At 35.2% G+C, this 22590-nt stretch overlaps 1 protein-coding gene across 2 annotated transcripts in view; it reads right to left on the reverse strand.

The window, feature by feature from the left end:
* Window positions 1–15: 15 nt before the first annotated feature.
* Window positions 16–22590, reverse strand: part of LOC135140802 (vesicular glutamate transporter 1) — a 61255-nt gene continuing 38680 nt past the window's right edge. The window contains exons 1-7 of one of the 2 annotated variants that reach the window (XM_064071487.1): window positions 15364–15430; window positions 7103–7346; window positions 6825–7043; window positions 6304–6771; window positions 5874–6248; window positions 5442–5612; window positions 16–5391 (exon numbers count right to left, since the gene is read on the reverse strand). In XM_064071487.1, coding sequence (XP_063927557.1) covers window positions 5119–5391; window positions 5442–5612; window positions 5874–6248; window positions 6304–6771; window positions 6825–7043; window positions 7103–7346; window positions 15364–15374 — 1761 coding nt within the window. In that variant the 5' untranslated portion in view covers window positions 15375–15430 and the 3' untranslated portion in view covers window positions 16–5118. Of the gene's footprint in view, window positions 5392–5441; window positions 5613–5873; window positions 6249–6303; window positions 6772–6824; window positions 7044–7102; window positions 7347–15363; window positions 15431–22590 lie in introns of those variants that run through there. The other variant, XM_064071486.1, reaches the window with a different exon arrangement.

The raw sequence follows: 22590 nt of genomic DNA on the forward strand, positions 1-22590 counted from the left end.
AACTGCAAAACTGCCTTGTAACAGAATTCTTTATTATACATGTTTCCAGATTCTTACACAGACCTGTAAACGATCACATTTTCAAAATTCAACACAGATCCACTAATTCAACAGAACGTAAAACAACCTATCCGAGATGCTCAACATTATAATATCTGTGCATGCATTGATATATTACGCTTTATTCACTTAGGTCCTATTAAAACACATAGATATGCAAGGTTTTAAAAAACACTAAATTTAACATGAATATTTGCATCATTTATTGCCTCTACACTACTGCTCTTCGCACGAATCCAGTCCATAAGGATCATCCGGTCCCCGGACTCAATCCTTGCCAAGAATGGTACAAATGTAAAACGAACGGTAAAAGTAGCCTAAAAGCAGGTATTGCTCATTTCCGAAACGAAAAACAATGGCGCGGAATCCACACCACGCAAACAAGAGTACATTTTATACATTTACGCAATTATTGACAAGTTAGAGAGAGACAGTGAAGAAGTGGAAGGAACATAGAAAACATCTAACACCGATTTAAATTTACACTTCATACACGACTCGCTTGGAAGAAATAGGTGCTGCTGCAGCGAAAACGAAACATAAAATATATAGTCAAATTTAATGTAGCACGTACTTCGAACAAGCGGATAGGCAACCCAACGTACACGCGTATAACGGGTTGCAGCGACGTGTATGGAGGGTTGCCGCTATTGTATGAGCAACACAATTTAATGATCGCGCCCTCTTCCCTTTGTACTTTGTCAAGACTTCTCTGGCTCGGTATACCTTCTCGCGCATTCAGACTTAACCTAATTATTATCTCCTTTATTATCAACGATTCGGTGAGATGAACTCACCTTTATTATTGTCAACACAGCCTTGAGGTAAGTCCTCAAATACTTAGCGTTCTATAACGCGACGAAATGAAGGAAAAAGATATGATTATGTACACAACGAAATTTTACAGAGAGAAAATGTCGGAGAATTTTTTTTTTTTTTTTTTTAAATGGAAGTTGCTATATAGACCGGCGGAACTACTATCTACGAGCCACGGTTCAGATGATGTAGACACAAAGCGGACGCTTCTCCGAGAAATTCTCAAGAAAATACCAACATCAAATGATTGATGATAGAAGAATAAAATATGACTTTATATATAACACAGTTTATCCCTAGTACAGTGTCAAGATAAATGTTTTAGTTATTATTTATATGCCTTAAGATATAGTCGCTCAAACAAAGGTTCTAGAAATCAGTAGAATCTATGTTCTGTTTAGCTACTTAGGTCTTCAGTGGTAACAAATTCTATACAAATTGACAATTTTTTTCTATCTACCTAATGTAAAGGTAAGTTTTTTAAAAAAAGTGCCTCGTCTAACAATTGCAGTTTTTACAAAATATTTCCAAAAATTCTTTCAAAACCTCAGTTATAAGTTACACTCTTCCAAATCATTCTAGTTCTGTACAGTATTAATCGTAGTAATTGTAGATAGTACTAGAGCTAGTTACCCCGACGCTTGACCAGTCCGAGAAAATAAGGTGCGGTTTAAAATAGTGCACAAAGAGTCGTAGATAAAATTTTGTGGTTATACGTGTACTTGTAACATAAATAAGTTTCATTCATGATCATTTGAGGCACAAATGAGTTATATACCGCTCTAGTGCGGTAATGTTAGATTATGGCATTCATTTATTCCAGTTTTGACGAAATGCTTGACAACTCGAACTAATCTGAATCATTGGTGATAAATTCACCTAAAAATATATTTGATATGACAATTTCGAATTTACACAATTAGACTATAATCGAGCTGCTTTAGACAAGTCGTAGATAAAAGTTTCAACGCAACACGTAGGCTAACACGTTATTAACATACTCGTATGGCAAGTGTTTTCCACATGTGGCGTAAGTAAACATTATCTCATCATTCTTACTTATTCCACTATTATTATTTTATATTAGATTACCACATTCATTCTTTATTATATAAAAAAAACCTTTTCGAATTTTTCGTCCAGTTCCAAAATATTTATGTTTTTTTATAAATGCACTTTTTTCAGATTCTTGCTTTTCAAAATTTTTAGACTTACAATTTTTGGCTCAATTCTATGAAGGTTTATTTCTTAAAAAATTACAATTTTAACTCACAATCGGCGTTTTGAGATTTTTTAGTAACACAATTTAAGAAAAATCTGTTCCAAACTTCCTCAAAAAACGACTTTGAAGATTCCTGAGATTCTGAAGATTATGAAGATTCCAGAAACTCCAAAGATTCAGAATTTTCCCAAGTTCTTGAGATTTCAGAAATTTCAAATTTACGATATTCTGAGACTCTTAGGATTCCAGAAGAACTAAAGATTCGGAATATTTCAAATATTGAAGATTCCAAAATTCTGAAGATATTTAAGCTCCTGAAGATTCTGAATATTTCGAAGAGTGAATATTCCAAAAATTCTAAAGATCATGAAGATTCCAAAGGTTCCAGACATTTCAGAAATTCCGAAGATTTCGGATATACTGAGACTCTTGAAATTTCAAAAATTCTAAAGATTCTGAAGATTTAGAAGGCTGAAAAATCCAAAAATTCTGAAACTCCAAAGATTTCAGAAATTTCAAATTTACGATATTCAGAGACTGTTAGAATTCCAGAAGTACTAAAGATTCCAAAATTCTGAAAATATTGAAGCTTCCAAAAATTCTGTATAATTCGAGGAGTGAAGATTTCAGAAATTCTGAAGATCATAAAGATTCCAAAGGTTTCAGAGATTTCGGAAATTCCAAAAATTTCGGATATTCCAAGACACTTGAAATTCCAGAAATTCTAGGAATTCTGATTATTTGTAACACTAAAGATATTAAAAATTTTGCGGGTAGTGAAGATTCCAGAAACTTCAAAGATATCCAGAGACTTCAGAAATTTCCAATTTCCGATATACCGAGACTCTTGAAATTTCAAAAATTCTAAAGATTCTGAAGATTTAGAAGGCTGAAGAATCCAAAAATTCTGAAACTCCAAAGGTTTCAGAAATTTCAAATTTACGATATTCAGAGACTGTTAGAATTCCAGAAGTACTAAAGATTCCAAAATTCTGAAAATATTGAAGCTTCCAAAGATTCTGTATAATTCGAGGAGTAAAGATTTCAGAAATTCTGAAGATCATAAAGATTCCAAAAGTTTCAGAGATTTCGGAAATTCCAAAGATTTCGGATATTCCAAGACACTTGAAATTCCAGAAATCCTAGGCATTCTGATTATTTGTATGACTAAATATATTAAAAATTTTGCGGGCAGTGAAGATTCCAGAAACTTCAAAGATATCCAGAGACTTCAGAAATTTCAAATTTCCGATATACCCAGACTCTTGAAATTTCAAAAATTTTAAAGATTCTAAAGATTCAGAAGGCTGAAAAATCCAAAAATTCTGAAAAAAACAAAAATTTCAGAAATTTCAGATTTACGATATTTAGAGATTGTTAGGATTCCAGAAGTACTAAAGATTCCAAAATTCTGAAGAAATTGAAGCTTCCAAAGATTCTGAATTATTCGAAGAGTGAAGATTCCAAAAATTCTGAAGATCATAAAGATTCAAATATTTCAGAGGTTTGGGAAATTCCAAAGATTTCGTATATTCCAAAGCACTTGAAATTCCAGAAATTCTAGAAATTCTGAACATCATAAAGATTGCAAAGATTCCAGAGACTTCAGAAATTTCAAATTTGCTATATACCTCTTGAAATTTCAAAAATTCTAAAGATTCTGAAAACTCCAAAGATTTCGGAAATTTCAAATTTACGATATTCAGAGACTCTTAGGATTCCAGAAGTACTAAAGATTATAAAATTCTGAAGATATTGAAGCTTCCAAAGATTCTGAATATTTCGAAAAGTGAAGATTACAAAAATTCTGAAGATCATAAAGATTCCAAAGGTTCCAGAGTTTTCAGAAATTCCGAAGATTTCGAATATTCCAAGACACTTGAAATTCCAGAAATTCTAGGAATTCTGAATATTTGTAAGACTAAAGATTTAAAAGCTTTTTCAGGTATTGAAGATTTCGAAGATCCTAAAGACTAAAGATTCCGGAAACTTCAAAGATTCCAGAAACTTCAGAAATTTCAAATTTCCGATATTCAGAGACTGTTAGGATTTCAGAGGTTCTAAAGATTCCAAAATTCTGAAGATATTGAAGCTTCCAAAGATTCTGAAGATTTCGAAGAGTGAAGATTCCAAAAATTCTGAAGATCATAAAGATTCCAAAGGTTCCAGAGATTTCAGAAATTCTAGATTTCGGATATTCCAAGACACTTGAAATTCCAGAAATTATAAGAATTCTGAATATTAGTAAAGATATTTAAAAATTTGGCAGAAAATGAAGATTGCGAAGATTCCAGAGACTTCAGAAATTTCAAATTTCCGATAAATCAAGACTTGAAATTTCAAAAATTCTAAAGAATCTGAAGATTCTGAAAATTTCGAAGACTGAAGATTCCAAAAACTCAAATATTCCAAAGATTGCACAAATTCCAGAGATTACGAAAATTCTGATTTTCAAATCTGGATAGTCCCAAAATTTTGAAGACTTTCGTGGGGATTTCCAAAATTATAAAGATTATAAATATTTCAAAGACGTCAACGATTTCAGCAGACCTTTGCGCTTTCAGAAATTCTAAAGCTTCTGAAAATTCTCAAAATTTTCACAGTTTTAGTAACACAATTTAAGAAAAATCTGCTCAAAAAAATGTAAAAGACGACTTTTGCACACTATTTTTCTTAATTTTCTGGGACCACTAAATGTTCTAAATTTTATTTATACATTGCAAAATGCACTTAAAATTCACCTATCCCAAACTAGGGCCACGTTTAACTACTTCTAGTAACTGGAACTCAAAAAAATGATTATAGAAGAAACCTTGAAACAAACAAAATCATTTGACGAATTTGTCCGTTTCAACATTTTTTTAACTATAGTTCAGGCCCTTGTGACGACAAATGCAAATTAGACCCTAGTTATCGCACTTTCCTTATCAATACTTGGTTCCACTTGTCGAACCAAAAAATCTATTTATCACTAAAATAAACCAATCTTCCCGCAAATGAAACCAAGTATACATGTACCCTTAGTACGTGCGGTCGTAGACAGTACCGTGCATGTACGTGTCCTGGGCTTGCGGCTGCACCTGCTCCTGCCGGAACGGGTTGTTCCCGGACAGGAAGGGGTTGCCGCTGGGCACGAACGGGACCGACGGGGGCTGCGCCGGGGGCGGCGCTTCCGGCGGCACCCTGCCGGGGGCGGCCGGTAGTTGGGGCTTGGGCGGCGGCGCCGGTGTGTCCACCGAGCCGTAGTTGAGCTTGCCGCTGAGCTGGCGCTCCAGCAGGCCGTTGTTCTGGTTCTGCGCAACAAATTGTTATTATTATTGTTATTATTAAGTAGGGGACGTACCGGTGCCTTGACGGGCATTGCCTCGTTCAGCTGGTTCCACTGCTTGTCCTCGGCGGCGCGCGGGTCGGCCCAGTCCTGGAGCTCGCCGGAGGCGAAAAAGCCGTAGAAGATGATGCCGGCGTAGTGGATCAAGGCGGAGAGGATGAAGACGTAGCGCCACTGCTTGCGGCTCTGCAAGATAACGTGAATAGTTACAAAGCGAAATCAAAGTCCCGACACACCCCAAACCCCATATCGCATTCCATCAACCCTCCCTTTTCACACACGAGTGCCTCCAGATCGTCTCCGCTGAAATGAACTCCGCATACATGTCATTTCGCCCTTCATATTCCCAGATATGATACCATTGTTCCCCGAATATCGTGCGCGCTCTCGCAGAAACGCACCATTCGGCTATAACCTGTTTCATTTTAACGGTTGCCAAAAATTTACCTCGTCTTCATTCGTGATTAGGTGGACCACGTAGGGACAGATGCACCCAGCGATGGTCCCGATCCCGTTGGACACGCCCATGAGGATGCTGGCGTAGCGCGGCGCGATGTCCAGATGGTTGACGTTGAAGCCCGAGATCGCGAAGCCGCTGAAAGCCACCCCGATGGTGAGCGCCGCCATGCCCTCTACGTAGGTATCGGAGAAGGCCATGATCAGGAAGAACGTAGCCTCCATTCCGAAGCCGCCGCAGTTGAAGAGCTTGCGGACCTGGGTGGTGTTAAGAAGTCCCTTCTTACGGAGACGGTCGGCGAGGATGCCGCCGCTGGGGACGATGATGGTCATCAGGAAGTGGGGCAGCGCACCCAGGAAGCCATTCTGACCAAAAACAAGAAATTTGTAGACGTGGTGGGCGTAAAATAACAGCAGTCACCTCTTCGATGTCCACGTGGTAGGCGTTCTTGAAGTACGTCGCTTGAAACAGCACCAGGAGGTAAAAATTCCAGGACCTGCAGAAGTTCGCCACGAAAATCGCGTAACAAGGCATGGAAGTGAAGAAGGTCTTCCAGGGCGTGTTCGCGAGGTTGGGGGACACGTAATTCTCGGTGGCATGCCCTAGGGAGTTCTCTATGTAGTAGAGCTCGGAGCGGTCGATGACCGGGTGGTACGCCGGCTTCTCGAACACCAGCCACAACCAAGCCAAGTACCACATCAAGCCCACGACCCCGTAGAAGTAGAAGGGAGACATGGGGCCTAACCTCTTCACCAGCTCGCTGGAGATGGGCATGGAAAACATGACTCCGGCGTAGCAGCCGCTGAAGGCCAGCGTGGCCAGTTTGGAACGTTCCAGAGGGGGCGCCCAGTAGCGCATGATACCATGACAAGCCGGATAGGTAACCCCCTGAAACACCACACCCCCTGTAGAAGATATCTCTTTGTAAGAACAGAAATTACCTCCACCAGACCCTGCATCACTTTGATGATGATGAGAATCTGACGGTCCTTGTAAAAGGGGGCCACGAAGAGGTTGAGGAACGACGACGTGCCAATGGCCAGACCGAAGAGCTTGTTCGCTGGGTAGGCAGCAGCGATGAGACCTCCAGGAATTTGGGTTATAAAGTAGCCCCAGAAGATGGCCGAGTCGACGGCGGCGCTGGTCTCGTTCGTCTGGTTCTACAACATCATAAATTCACCAAATTACAAAAAAAAAAAAATTGGGGCTTGAATTTTACCTCGAACTGTAGCTTCACAACCCCCATACTGGTCCTCATCCCGAACATAATGATAAAACCTAAGCAACTAAACAAGGCCACCGTCGCCCTCTTGGACAAGCAGGGACACTCCGGGCGGAGATAGTGGTCTATGGGTCTCAAAGGAGGTGGATCGTAGTCCGGCATGCTTTCCGGCGAGCTGACGGCCTCTGCCCCCTCACTCCCTTTCTTGATGGGGGTCCCGAATTGTTGATGTTGGACATTCCTGCACAACAACACTGAAAGTCAATTCTGCTACTCTACCCTAGGGCATAAACCACTTCATAATACCCTTGATAAATAAACAACTATTAATACATTTGGAAAATCACGTATGTTTGACGTGTCTGCATTTTTTTCGTTATAATATAGGTCATCCCTGCGTGCCGCCGCCGCCGATTACCACAAAAAGAGTTAATGCGAAGTCGATGTCGGCGTCATCGCGTGTAATCGCAGGTAAAAGTCGTTTATTCCGGCTGTATCTTTTAAAGCGTTTTGTGATAAATGTCCCCTAAAGATCGCATAATGCGTTTTAACGCCGGCTTTCATAACATGTAATGACTAGCTCAGCATTGTGTAGGGAAGCATGTTAATGTATTTTAGTCATCAGCGAAAAGGGGCGCCGGAGGGAGGGAGGCGGCCGGCCATTAATAACCGTGTCGTGACAATTTGACGAATGTCTCCCGGAACACCCCCGATGCTCATCTCTGCGATTATTAGTGCGAGCGGGAAATCGTAAACACGTTTTATTTTATTGGAGATTTTGAATTTTCTATGAGGCGGATATTGCGAGATCGATTCGGGGTAGTGTTGGATTCTAGAAACAGAATTGTAAGTGGCATATTTCATTTCTGATGCGAAATACGTGACCGAACCCCAATAGAGCTTCTTATTTGTAATCCACCGTTTGGTGCGCTGAATTGATATGTACTCGTGCCACGGGAGCTGCAAGCGAGCTAGGCAGGGTCGTAATGGCGGTTTTAAGGCCCGAGTGGCGATGAAAAATTGTTGAGGTTTATAGAAATGTCTTCACTGCACCATAAAGTATACAAAAGTGCTTGTTACATAATTTACACATAATTAAAACACCGAATAGTGAAAGCTGAGTAACAGCGACTAAATTAATTACTTTTTAATAACAACTAAGAAACCAAGAAAAAAATTAACAAGGTGAAAGGAGTTTCCATGACGGACTAAAAAAACAAGAACAAGAAAATACCAAGAAATTAAAAACTGAAAAAGAGGAACGAAGTTTTTGATGAAAATCAGTATGAAAAAAAGAGCAGAATAATTAAAATATTGAAAAGAGGAAAAACTAATCCGAATCAACTTACGAGTAAATCAAGAGTCTTGAACCGATTTTTTAGAAGAAATTTTAATAAACCTCAACATGAAAGAATTTATTTGAGAAGCGTTTATCTTTCTCTTTAAATAACTTGATTTCTGACTAAATTAAAGAAGTATTTTAAGAAGCGATTAGACGATCATAAATTCGGATTTTTTCCGTTATTTCAAAAAATTTGTCAAAAGGAAGCACATATTTGTTATCTTTGGAAAATTCCCGATGAGAGTAATCCATTTTATGAGCGATTTAACCCGATTTTATAATTTTGAAAAAATTGTGGAGGTACCGGGATAAAAATTTGTTTCAAAAATATTTATTTGAAGAATCTCTCCGAATATTTTGAGATTTGAACAAATTAACGAAGTTATCAAATATTCACACCAAATTAAATGATCATTTTAGGAACCGATTAGACGATCTTATTATTTTTTCGAAAAAGTCTAATTTCTCCGTTGTTTCAAAAGTTATGACAAAAGGAAGCGGATATTCCTTATCCTCGGGAAATTTCTGATAAGAGTGGTCGAATTTATGACCGAATTGACAACATTTTAAAATTTTTAAAAAATGGTGGAGGCGCCGGGCTAAAAATTTATTTCAAAAATATTTATTTCCAGAGTCTTTCAAAAATGTGTGCGTTAGAAAATTTATTCTATAAGTTTTAATGCAACTCTTCCAATGTCTCGATATTTGAGCAATTTAAAGAAACAATCAAATATTTATATCAAATTAAATGATCATTTTAGGAACCGATTCCACGATCTTAATTTTTTTTGGAAAAATCGGATTTTCTCCGTTGTTTCAAAAGGTATAAGAAAAGAAAGTATATATTCGTCGCCCTCGGAAAATTCCTAATAAGAGTGATGCAATTTATGACCGATTTGACGATATTTTAATATCTTCCAAAAATGGTGGAGACGCCGGGAAAATTAGTAAATTAAAAAATTTTTATTTCAAGAATCTTTAACAAACCTGTAGATTAGAAAATTTATTGTAGCAGTTCTTATGCATCTCTTCCAATATCTCGATATTTAAGCAAATTAACGAAATAATCAAACATTTATACCAAATTAAATGATCATTTTAGGAACTGATTCCACGATCTTAAACATTTTTAGGAAAAATACGATTTTCTCCTAGATTTTAAAAGATATGACACGAGGAAGCATATATTCGTTTTCCTCGGAAAATTCCTGATAAGATTGCTCCAATTTATAACCAATTTGGCCACATTTTAAAATTTTGAAAAAATGGTGGAGGCGCCAGGATGAAAATTTATTTCAAAAATATTTATTTCCAGGATCTTTAACAAATCTGTGCGTTAGAAAATTTATTCTAGAAGTTTTAATATATCTCTTCCAATTTCTCGAGATTTGAGCATTCTAAAGAAACAATCAAATATTTATAATACCAAGTTAAATAATCATTTTATGAACCGATTAGACGATCTTAATTTTTTTTCGAAAAAGTCGTATTTTCTCCGTTGTTTCAAAATATATGACAAAAGGAAGCACACATTCCTCATTCTCGGGAAATTTCTGATAAGAGTGGTCAAATTTATGACCGATTTGACCACATTTTACAATTCTGAAAAAATGGTGGAGGCGCCGAGATGAAAATTTATTTCAAAAATATTTATTTCCAGAATCTTTAACAAATCTGTGCCTTAGAAAATTTATTCTAGAAGTTTTAATGCATCTCTTCCAATTTCTCGAGATTTGAGCATTTTAAAGACACAATCAAATATTTATACCAAGTTAAATGATCATTTTAGGAAACGATTCCACGATTTTATTTTTTTGGAAAAATCGGATTTTCTCCGTTGTTTCAAAAGACATGAAAAGAGAAAGTATATATTCGTCACCCTCGGAAAACTTCTGAAAAGAGTAATCCAATTTATGACCGATTTGGTCATATTTTAATATTTTGAAAAAATGTAGGAGGAGCCGGGAAAAAATTAAATTAAAAAATTTTTATTTCAAGAATCTTTAACAAAGCTGTAGATTAGAAAATTTATTGTAGAAGTTCTTATGCATCTCTTCCATTATCTCGAGATTTGAGCAAATTAACAGAATAATCAAATATTTATACCAAATTAAATGATCATTTTAGGAGCCGATTAAACGATCTTAATTTTTTTTCGAAAAAGTCGTAGTTTCTTCGTTGTTTCAAAAGATGTGACAAAAGGAAGCACATATCCCTCATCCTCGGGAAATTTCTGATAAGAATGGTCGAATTTATGACCGATTTGACCACATTTTAAAATTTTGAAAAAATGGTGGAGGCGCCGGGATGAAAATTTATTTCAAAAATATTTATTTCCAGAATCTTTAACAAATCTGTGCGTTAGAAAATTTATTCTAGAAATTTTAATACATGTCTTCCAATTTCTCGAGATTTGAGCATTTTAAAGTAACAATCAAATATTTATACCACGATAAATGATCCTTTTAGGAAACGATTCCACGATTTTATTTTTTTGGAAAAATCGGATTTTCTCCGTTGTTTCAAAAGATATGAGAAAAGAAGGCATATATTCGTCATCCTCGGAAAATTCCTGATAAGAGTAATCCAATTTATGACCGATTTGAACATATTTTAATGTCTTGAAAAAATGGTGGAAGCGCCGGGAAAAAATTAAATTAAAAAAAATTTATTTCAAGAATCTTTAACAAACCTGTAGATTAGAAAATTTATTGTAGATGTTCTTATGCATCTCCTCCAATATCTCGAGATTTGAGCAAATTAACAGAATAATCAAATATTTATACCAAATTAAATGATCATTGTAGGAACCGATTAGACGATCTTATTTTTTTTAGAAAAAGTCGTATTTTCTTCGTTGTTTCAAAAGATATGACAAAAGGAAGCACATATTCCTCGTCCACAGGAAATTTTTGATAAGATTGGTCGAATTTATGACCGAATTGACCACATTTCAAAATTTTGAAAAAATGGTGGAGGCGCCGGGATAAAAATTTATTTCAAAAATATTTATTTCCAGTATCTTTAACAAATCTGTGCGTTGGAAAATTTATTCTAGAAATTTTAATGCATGTCTTCCAATTTCTCGAGATTTGAGCATTTTATAGAAATAATCAAATATTTATATTAAGTTAAATGATCCTTTTACGAACTGATTTCACGATTTTAATTTTTTTGGAAAAATCGGATTTTCTCTGTTGTTTCAAAAGATATGAGAAAAGAAGACATATATTCGTCATCCTCAGAAAATTCGTGATAAGAGTGATCCAATTTATGACGGATTTGAACATATTTTAATGTCTTGAAAAATGGTGGAGGCGCCGGGAAAAAATTAAATTAAAAAATTTTTATTTCAAGAATCTAACAAACCTGTAGATTAGAAAATTTATTGTAGAAGTTCTTATGCATCTCTTCCAATATCTCGACATTTAAGCAAATTAACGAAATAATCAAACATTTATACCAAATTAAATCATTTTAGATTCGACAATCTTAAACATTGTTAGGAAAAATCCGATTTTCTCCTAGCTTTTAAAAGATATGACACAAGGAAGCATATATTCGTTATCGTTGGAAAATTCCTGATAAAAGTGATCCAATTGATGACCGATTTGACCACATTTTAAGATTTTGAAAAAATGGTGGATGCGCCGGGATAAAAATTTATTAAAAAAATATTTATTTCAAGAATCTTTAACAAACCTGTACATTAGACAATTTATTCTGGAAGTTTTTATACATCTTTTCCAATATCTTAAGGTTTAAGCAAATTAAAGAAATAATTAAATGTTTATATCAACTTAAATGATCATTTTAGGAACCGTTTTGACGATTTTAAATTTCTTTCCGGAATAAATCGAATTTTCTCCGTTATTTCAAAAGATATGACAAATGGAAACACATATTCATTTTCCTCGGAAACTTCCTGATAAGGGTAATCCAATTTATGTCCTATTTGACTACATTTTAAAATTTTGTAAAATTGGTGGAGGCGCCGAGATAAAAATTAATTTAAAAATATTTTATTTCTAGAATCTTTAACAAAACTGTAGATTAGACAATTTGTTGTAGAAATTTTTATGCATCTCTTCCATTATCTTGATATTTAAGGAAATTAACGAAATAATCAAACATTTATACCAAATTAACTGATTCCACAATCTTAAACATTTTTAGGAAAAATCCGATTTTCGCCTAGATTTTAAAAGATATGACACGAAGAAGCATATATTCGTTATCGTTGAAAAATTCCTGATAAAAGTGATCCAATTGATGACCGATTTGACCATATTTTATTATTTTGAAAAAATGGTGAAGACGCCGGGATAAAAATAATTTCAAAAATATTTATCTCAAGAATCTTGAACAAACTTGTACATTAGACCATTTTTTCTAGAAGTTTTTCTACATCTTTTCCAATATCTTGAGGCTGGAGCAAATTGACGAAATAATAAAATATTCTTACCAAGTTCAATGATTATTTTAGGAACCGATTTGACGATCTTAATTTTTTTTCAAAAAGATCGGATTTCCTCCGTTATTTCAAAAAATATAACAACAGGAAGCACTGATAAGAGTGATATATTTTATGACCGATTTGACCACATTTTAAAAATCTTCTAAAAATGGTGGCGGCGCCAGGATTAATTTTTTTTTTATTTCTAGATTTTTAACAAACGTCTAGATTAATCAATTTGTTGTAGTAGTTTTGATGCATCTTTTCCATTATCCTGAGGTTTAAGCAAATAAAGAAATAATCAAGTATTTATACCAAGTAAATAATCATTTAGGAACGGTTTTGACGTTTTAATTTTTTTTTGTATAAATTGGATTTTCTCCGTTATTTCAAAAGATACGACAAAAGGAAGCACATATTCGTTATCCTCGGAAAATTCCTGATACGAGTGATGCAATTTATTACGGATTTGAACACATTTTAAAATTTTGAAAAAATGGTGGATGCGCCGGGATAAAAATTAATTTAAAACATATTTATTTCAAGAATCTTCAACAAACCTGTACATTAGACAATTTATTCTGGAAGTTTTCATACATCTTTTCCAATATCTTGAGGTTTAAGCAAATTAAAGAAATAATTAAATATTTATTGCAAGTTAAATGATCATTTTAGGAACCGATTCGAAGATCTTAAATTCTTTTTAGGAAAAATCAAGAGGCAACACGTATTCGTTAGTCTCGGAAAATTCCTGATAAGAAGGATCCAATTTATTTATGATCGATTTGACCACATTTGAAAATTTTGAAAAAATGGTGGAGGCGCTGGGATAAAGATAATTTCAAAACTATTCATTCTAAGAATCTTTGCAAACCTGCACATTATATATTTGATTATAGAAGTTTTTATGCATCTCTTCCAGTTTCTTGGGATTTGAGCAAATTAAAGAAATAATTAAATTTTTATACCAAATTAAATGATCATTTTAGGAACCGATTTGACAATGTTAAATTTTATTCGGAAAAATAGGATTTTCTTAATTATTTCAAAAGATGTGACTAAAGGACATATTCGTCATCCTCGGAAAATTTCTGAGAAAAGTGATCCAATTTATGACCTATTTGACCACATTTTAAAATTTTGAAAAAAATGGTATTAAAATTAATTTCAAAATATTTATTTCAAGATCTCTAACAAACCTATACATTAAACAATTTATTTTTGAAGTTTTTATTCACCTCTTCCAATATCTTGAGATATGAGAAAATTAAGCAAATAACAGAATATCATTGAATTTAATACAAATCGGTTTAAAAATAAATACGAAAAATCTCTGAATGCACCGGTATAAACGAGAAATCTATACAAATTATATCTGTACAAATCTATAATTTTACCCTTAAACAAATATTTCCTGATAAAATAACCCTAAACCCGGACTGTTTTCCCAAATAAATGGATAAAGGGATCAAAATTTTCAGATTCCAAAAGTTTAAATTCATAAACTCTCGTCAGTGATTTCTACTTAGTTTCTTTCATCAAAAAATAGCACTATGAAATTACTGTCAAAAAATAAAAATAGAACTCTCATCAAAGTAATTAGTTTATGTAAACGAAATTTGATTTTTCTTACTATCGTGATATTATATAATATTGTCCATACTAATCATGCCATTAATATTATACCTGAATTCTAAATGGATTTGACCAAAATGTTTTATTCCATTTGGAGTTAAACATTGGTTACGACTCAAATCAATACTCTATTTTTATGATAATAATAAAATCTGACAACAATTTTTCGTTATTCCTTAATGTACTTCTGCTACTGGAAAACAATTTCTCATAATCTTGTTCTAAATATCGTATTAAAGTCAAAAAAACCCCTGAACATTCTTAGTATGCGTAACCCGAAACCCATGAATCAAACCACGACTAGATTTAACCCCGAACATTGAACCAAGGGTGCCTTCCCGGAAAATAAAGCATCACGACGCCCCTGCGTCTTCCCGAGAAGTAGACAAGTAGATGGAGTAATATCTGAGACCACTTCACGTCACTTGCCAACTGCTCGGTATTCATGGGGTAAGTGCGATGCAATCAGAGGAATCATATCACAATCGAGAAGAATCGATCCACCCCGATGCAAATTAAACCCAACACAACTCGCAATGAAAAACTACGAAAAACGAAAAATTACTTACGCATTGCATAAACCCTCCAGATCGCTCCGTGCCGCCGCCTCGCGCCGCCGGCTTACGCCCCCCTGAATAAATACGAATTAACAATTCACCTATTCCGCTCCTGTTTATCTCAATTTGCGGATTAGCGCGTCCCAATTACGTTTTTTCCTTCTCGGCTTCTTTTCGTCACCTGCTGCTCCACTCAACAGGTTGCAACCCGAGTTGTATTTTATTATTTAGGGAGGGTTGGGGCGAAAGTCACGTGGAGCTGACTCACCTAAACGTCATGTATTGAACTGATTTCACTAATTAGAGACGAATTGTCTTCGAATATTGCACGAGCTTTGCACTGGAAGCGTGACAATAGTCCGGACGCCCGGAGTTCTCGCTCCTGACTGGAGTCACGTGTCGGTGCCACTGCACACCGCCGCCGGAGCTATTTTTAGGTCAATTATTCCGGAAAAAATTGGCGCTTTTCGAGATGATTAGTATTAGGTTCTGGTAATTGCGATATGAACTTTAAGCTCTCTGGTTTTTTTAATTTTTCCGGGGTGAGTTTTTGATTCAGCTTGTGATCTCTTCACCCCGATGGAGATAAATGTTTTGACCCTGGGGCCTCGATATTGGCGCTCGGCTGCAGAAGCGAGTAAATATTTGAGTAGTCAACACGCATATAGACGAATCCATCTCCAAAGTCAACACGGCTCTTCATATCGGTGTTTAATATCCCCCGAAGTAAGACTGCATCCGGCTGTATCCAGCATTGTCTGGATTTCATATAAATTTCACTATTTTCCCCGATTTTGAGTGTCTGGTAATTGACGTTAACTTATGAAGACTAATGAGAAAACTTTCCTCCCCCTCTCGTCGTCTTCGTGTGGGCTAAATCGTACTTTATTATGTGATTGATGATGGGAAGTCGCCTCGAGATTAAATATAGTCAAGAGTCCAAAATAGCGCCGCCACCTGATGCTCTCCAAATTAATTAATAAATTAGGGAGTCCGCAAGGCTCCGTCCTGAGCGCTTTGTATTTCCGTTATTTACCAACGACATATTTCCATCGTTCGCTTAAAGCAATTTTTGTTAATTCCCGGCAAAGCCCCTGTCAGCTGGAAATCGGGTAGTGAATCTGTAGTAATCCATCAGGAAATGATGTGAACGGGTCTTTCCGTAGCCATTGAAGTGTGACCGCGATAGGCATTGAAGCCGATCTCCTGGGAAATCAGCTAAACCTCAGTCAGTCGTTGCAAGCTCCATTCGCATTTTTCTCAGATTTAACTAATGGCTTTTCAAATTATTTACCTTTTCAACGGACGCGATCGATTTAATAACGTCGCAATTACGTCGGAAATCCACCCGAAAATATCGAATTTAATTTAGCGCCCGAAAGAGATGCAGACCGACAAAGTGGAGCTTCACTAATGGAAAGCGAAGCCCCCCAAAGATGCAAACTAATGTCGAGAGTCGGCAGTAAATTGAGTTACATTCATACAATGCACTGTTTACATCGGGGTTTTCGCAGGGAGGGTAACCGCGTAATTACGCCGACCAGGACATGATGGATCCCGGAATCGAATCAGGAGGGCAGTAACAGGTTGGCGAAAATAGGAATTTTTTTAAAGAAAAATAGAAACTTCCAGAAGCTGTAACACTTAAACCCCGCCAATTCCGTCAAACAAAGCCCCCTTAAAAAAAATTCATTAGATAACACCTTATCTCCCGATCGCAATTCCGTCCATTCTCGCCTGGGCGTTAAGATAAGCCTTCCCATTCCGAATCCATTTCCTGTCGACGCCTTTGACTTTACGTTTCAATTAACATCTGATTCTCTCCCGATTAAAAAGCGTTTCTTGCCGCCCCGTAAATTTTAATTTCGCGTAAGTGATACGGTTTCTGTGAAATAAATCCAAACAATGGGCGTACGAGCATTGTTGTGGTGCCTCACGGCACCACAAAGGGTATCTCCGTACCAGTTTAATCATGTTAATGGAGACCACGTCCTACAAGCAAAACATCCAATTTTTTCGTAATTTCCTCAAGTCGCAGCGTTATTCCGCAAGAAAAATTCCCGCCGAATGCACTTTTTGTGTTTCGGGAGATTGCCTTTATGTGGGAAAGTGCTTTCACGTACTGACGCAAGGGTTTGCAAAGAAAACAAATGTTGGTCGCTTGGTCAACTCCGGCCATCAATCAAGGCCGTTTAGTCACCCCTAACGTCTTCACCCTGTCATCGATTTTCGGGGATGGAGCGGCGTCGGGCCGCGGGCTTTTGCGATAATGACGTGAGGATTTGAGGCCTGGATTATTAAAAATGTTGTTATTGTTGTAAAAATGGACCAGCGAGGATCGGGACGAGGGTGGTTTGGGGATAACAAACGACCTTAGGAATGGGTGAGACCGAACGGCGCCAGATTGCAAGTTTTCGTATCAATAACGTCTTCTGGAGGGTGGATGAATCCTGAGTACGTTTGTAGGACAATGAAGAGGATTTAAAACAGAAATATCATTAAAAACAGCAATACAAAGTCGAGTTTATAAAATTTCACCACATACAAGTTCAGATAACAATACATCTTATTAGAAAAATATGAAATTAAAGAGAGCAAGACTGAACTTTGCGCTAATGACATCCTGTGGGGGTGGACGAGTCCTCAAGGCATTTATGGAACAATAAAGAGGATTTTAACAAGAATTTTTATCAAAAATTGAACAAATTTAAGGGTTTAATTATTGTCGTTAGAATATTAGCAGCAATCAAAAATCGGGCCAACTTCAGGGCAATAGAGGATATTTTTTCAGGTAACAGTCAATCTTACTGAAAAAATACGACTTCGAACGAAGCAATAACGTGAGCTTTGCACCAATATTTATTATGCTGTGGCAAATGGACTGAAAGCGGTTGAGTAAGATTCCCTTTAAAAATTTGAATTTTTCCCAATTATTGAGTCAAGAACGATAACAGTAATCATAAGAGCATAGTTTCTCAAATGAAAATCGGTCTGACTGATCATATGTGAGATTGAATTGTGCCAGATCGCCAGTTTTCACATCAATAAAATCTTCTGAAGGATTGATCAAACCTGGAGAAGTTTTTTGGACAATGAATAGAGATTTTAACTAACATTATCATTCAAACTTTGACAAAAATCTCCATTTATTATATTAAAATAGTTAAGAGAAATCAAAAGTTGTCTATATTAAATTTGGCCACTTTCAAAATAACCCAAGACAATTTTTCAGATAACAGTCAATCTTCCTAGGAGAATATAAAATCGAAAGGAGCAAGACATGAGGCTTTCGACAATATTTAATATTCTCTAGGGAGCAGACCAGTCCTGGAAATAATTGTAGGAAGTTGAAAACATTTTTATGTATGATTGTCATTAAAAAATTTGTTCAGATTCCTAATTTTTGAGTTTATAACGACAACAATAATCATAATTTCGACATCTAAAAATTTATGACCTACGAGCCCACAGAGCATAGTTTCTTAAATCAAAATCGGTCTAACTGAACATATGTGAGGCTGAATTGTGGCAGATCATGAGTTTTCACATCAATAAAATCTTCTGGAGGATTGATGAAATCTGGAGAGGTTTTTAGGACAATGAATGGGAATTTTAACTAACATTGTCATTCAAACTTTGACAAAAATCTCCATTTATTATATTAAAATAGTTAAGAGAAATAAAAAGTTGTCTATATTAAATTTGACCACTTTCAAAATAACCCAAGACAATTTTTCAGATAACAGTCAATCTTCCTAGGAGAATATAAAATCGAAGGAAACAAGACATGAGCCTTTCGACAATATTTAATATCTTCTGGGGAGCAGACCAGCCCTGGAAATAGTTGTAGGAAAGTGAAAACATTTTTATTTATGATTGTTATAAAAAAATTTGTTCAGATTCCTAATTTTTGAGTTTATAACGACAAAAATAATCATAATTTCGACATCTAAAAATTTATGACCTGCGAGCCCACAGAGCATAGTTTCTCAAATAAAATCGGTCTGACTGAACATATGTGAGATTGAATTGTGCCAGATCGCGAGATTTCACATCAATTAAATCCTCTGGAGGATTGATGAAACCTGGAGAGGTTTTTTGGACAACGAATGGGGATTCTAACTAACATTATCATTCAAACTTTGACAAAAATCTGCATTTATTATATTAAAATAGTTAAGAGAAATCAAAAGTTGTCTATATTAAATTTGACGACTTTCAAAATAACCCAAGACAACTTTTCAGATAACAGTCAATTCTCCTAGGAGAATATAAAATTGAAGGGAGCAAGACATGAGCCTTTCGACAATATTTAATATCTTCTGGGGAGCAGACCAATCCTGGAAATAGTTGTAGGAAAATGAAAACATTTTTATTTACGATTGTCATTAAAAAATTTGTCCAGATTCCTAATTTTTGAGTTTATTACGACAACAATAATCATAATTTCGACATCTAAAAATTTATGAGCTACGAGCCCACAGAGCATAGTTTCTCAAATAAAATTGTCTTTATAAAACTTGACAACTTTCAATATAACCCAAGACAATTTTTCAGATAATAGTCAATCTTCCTAGGAAAATATGAAATCGAACGGAGCAAAACATGAGCCTTTCAACAATATTTAACATCCTCTGGGGGGCAGACTAGTCCTAAGAACCTACACAGCATGGTTTCTCAGATAAACATCGGTTTGACTGAACATATGTAAGATTGAATTGTGCTAGATCGCGAGATTTCACATCAATAAAATTTTCTGGAGGATTGATGAAACCTGGATAAGTTTTTACGACATTGAAGGGGATTTTCACTAGCATTGTCATTAAAAATTTGACAAAAATCCCCTTTTATTATTTTCAGATAGCTAACAGAAGTCAAGAGTTAACTATATAAAACTTGACCAAGACAATTTCTCAAAAAACAGTCAATCTTCCTAGGAAAATATAAAATCGGATGGAGCAGATCTTGACTGAAAATATGTGACATTGAAGTGCTCGCGTCAATAATATTTTCTGTAGGATTGACGAAATCTAGAGGTGTTTATAAGACAATGAAGATTTTGACTAGAATTACCTTTAAAAATTTGACAAATATTCCAAATTATTGTCTTCAAAGTGTTAACAGGAATGAAAAGTTAACTATCTAAAAACTGAACACTTTCCAGGCAAACTAAGACAATTTTTCAAATAATAGTCAATCTTGCTGGGAAAATATAAAGTCGAACAGAGCAAAACATGAGATTTCCAGCAAGATTTAACATGCTGCGGAGAGTAAACGAGCCCTTGAAACAGTTGTAGAATAATGAAGAGAATTTCAATTAGGATTTTTGGTAAAAATTTAGACCAGATTCCCAATTATTGAGTTAAGATCGACAACAGGAATCATAAATTAGACATATAAACATTTACGACTTCCAAGCTCACAGAGCATAGTTTCTCAGATAAAAATCGATCTGACTGACAATATGTGAGATTGAACTGCTTCAAATCGCGAGTTTTCACGTCAATAACATTTTTTATAGGATTGATGAAACCTAGGGGAGTTTATAGATCAATGAAGAGGATTTTGACAAGAATTACCTTTAAAAATTTGCCAAAAATTCCAAATTATTGTCTTGAAAATGTTAATAGGAATGAAAAATTGACTAAATAAAAATTGAGCACACTCTCTAGACAAACCAAGACAATTCTTTCACCAATCTTTAACATCCCGTGGAGGATGGACAAGTCCTGGAACGTTTATGGGATAATGAAGAGAATTTAACTAAGATTGTCATCAAAAATTTAGAACAGTTTCCTAGTTATTGAGTTTAGAACATCAGCAGTTATCGTAAGTCGAACATATAAAAATTTACGACCTACAAGCACACAGAGGACACAGTTTCTCAAATAACAATCAATCTTAATGAAAATATGTGAGATAGAACTGTGTGCGATCGCCAGTTTTCATGTCAATAACATGTTCTGAAGGATTGATGATACTTGGGGAGGATAATAGGGCAATGAAGACGATTTTGATCAGCATTATCATTAAAAATTTAACACAGATACTCAATCACTGCTTTCAGAATGTTAACAGCAATAAAAAGTTAATTATATAAAAATTGACAACTTTCAAGGAATCTAAAACAATTTTTCAACATAACAGTAAATCTTTCTGAGAAAATATGAAGTCGAACAGAGCAAGAAATGAGCAATCACTGCTTTCAGAATGTTAACAGCAATAAAAAGTTAATTATATAAAAATTGACAACTTTCAAGGAATCTAAAACAATTTTTCAACATAACAGTAAATCTTTCTGAGAAAATATGAAGTCGAACAGAGCAAGAAATGAGCATTCACCAATATTTAACATCCTCTCGACGATGGACAAGTCCTGGAACGTTTGTGGGATAATGAGGAGAATTTAATTAAGATTGTCATCAAAAATTTGGAACAGTTTCCTAGTTATTGAGTTTAGAACATCTGCAGTTATCTTAAGTAGAACATATAAAAATTTACAACCTACGAGCCTACAGAGAACATAGTTTCTCAAATAACAATCAATCTTACTGAAAATATGTAAGATCGAACTGTGCCCGATCGCCAGTTGTCATATCAATAACATGTTCTGAAGGATTGATGATACCTGGGGAGGGTAATAGGGCAATGAGGACAATCATTAAAAATTTAACACAGATACTCAATTATTGCCTTTAGAATGTTATCAACAATCAAAAGTCGATTATATAAAAATTGACCATTCTCAAGGAACTTAAAACAATTATTCAGATAACCGTCAATCTTCCAGGGAAAATATGAAGTCTAACTGAACAAGACATGAGCCGTTCACCAATATTTAACATCCTGTAAAAGGTGGACAAGGCCTAGATGCATTTGAAGGATAATGAAGAGGATTTTAACTAAGGTTTTCATCAAAAATTTCGAACAGCTTTCTAGTTATTTAGTTTAGAACAACAGTCGAACGTATAAAAATCCACAGAGGACATAGTTTCTTAAATAACAATCAATCTTACTGGAAATATGTGAGATCGAACATACCAATAACATCTTCTGGAGGATTGATGACACCTAAAGGGATTTATAGAACAATGTAGAGAATTTTGATTAAGATTACCTTTACAAATTTAAAAAATTCCAAACTGTTGTCTTCAAAGTGTTAACAGGAATGAAAAGTCGACTATATAAAAACTGAACACTTTCCATGCAAACCAAAACAATTTTTCAGATAATGGTCAAACTTCTTGGGAAAATATGAAATCAAACAAAACAAGACATGAGCCTTTCGTCAATATTTTACATCTTGTGGAGGGTGGACGAGTCCTTGAAGGGTTTATGGGATAATGAAGAGGATTTTAACTACGATTATTATCATTAAAAATTCAACAAAGCTTCCCAGTTATTGCTTCTAGACTGTTAGCAGCAATTACTTTCTCAGATAGCAGCCGATCTTACCGGAAAAATATGAAGTCGAACGGCGCCAAGCCTCAGGCTT

Source organism: Zophobas morio, unplaced genomic scaffold (genome assembly GCF_036711695.1).
Source record: "Zophobas morio isolate AGI-343-1 ecotype UQ-CSIRO unplaced genomic scaffold, CSIRO_AGI_Zmor_V1 ptg000041l, whole genome shotgun sequence".
NCBI lineage: Eukaryota > Metazoa > Arthropoda > Insecta > Coleoptera > Tenebrionidae > Zophobas > Zophobas morio.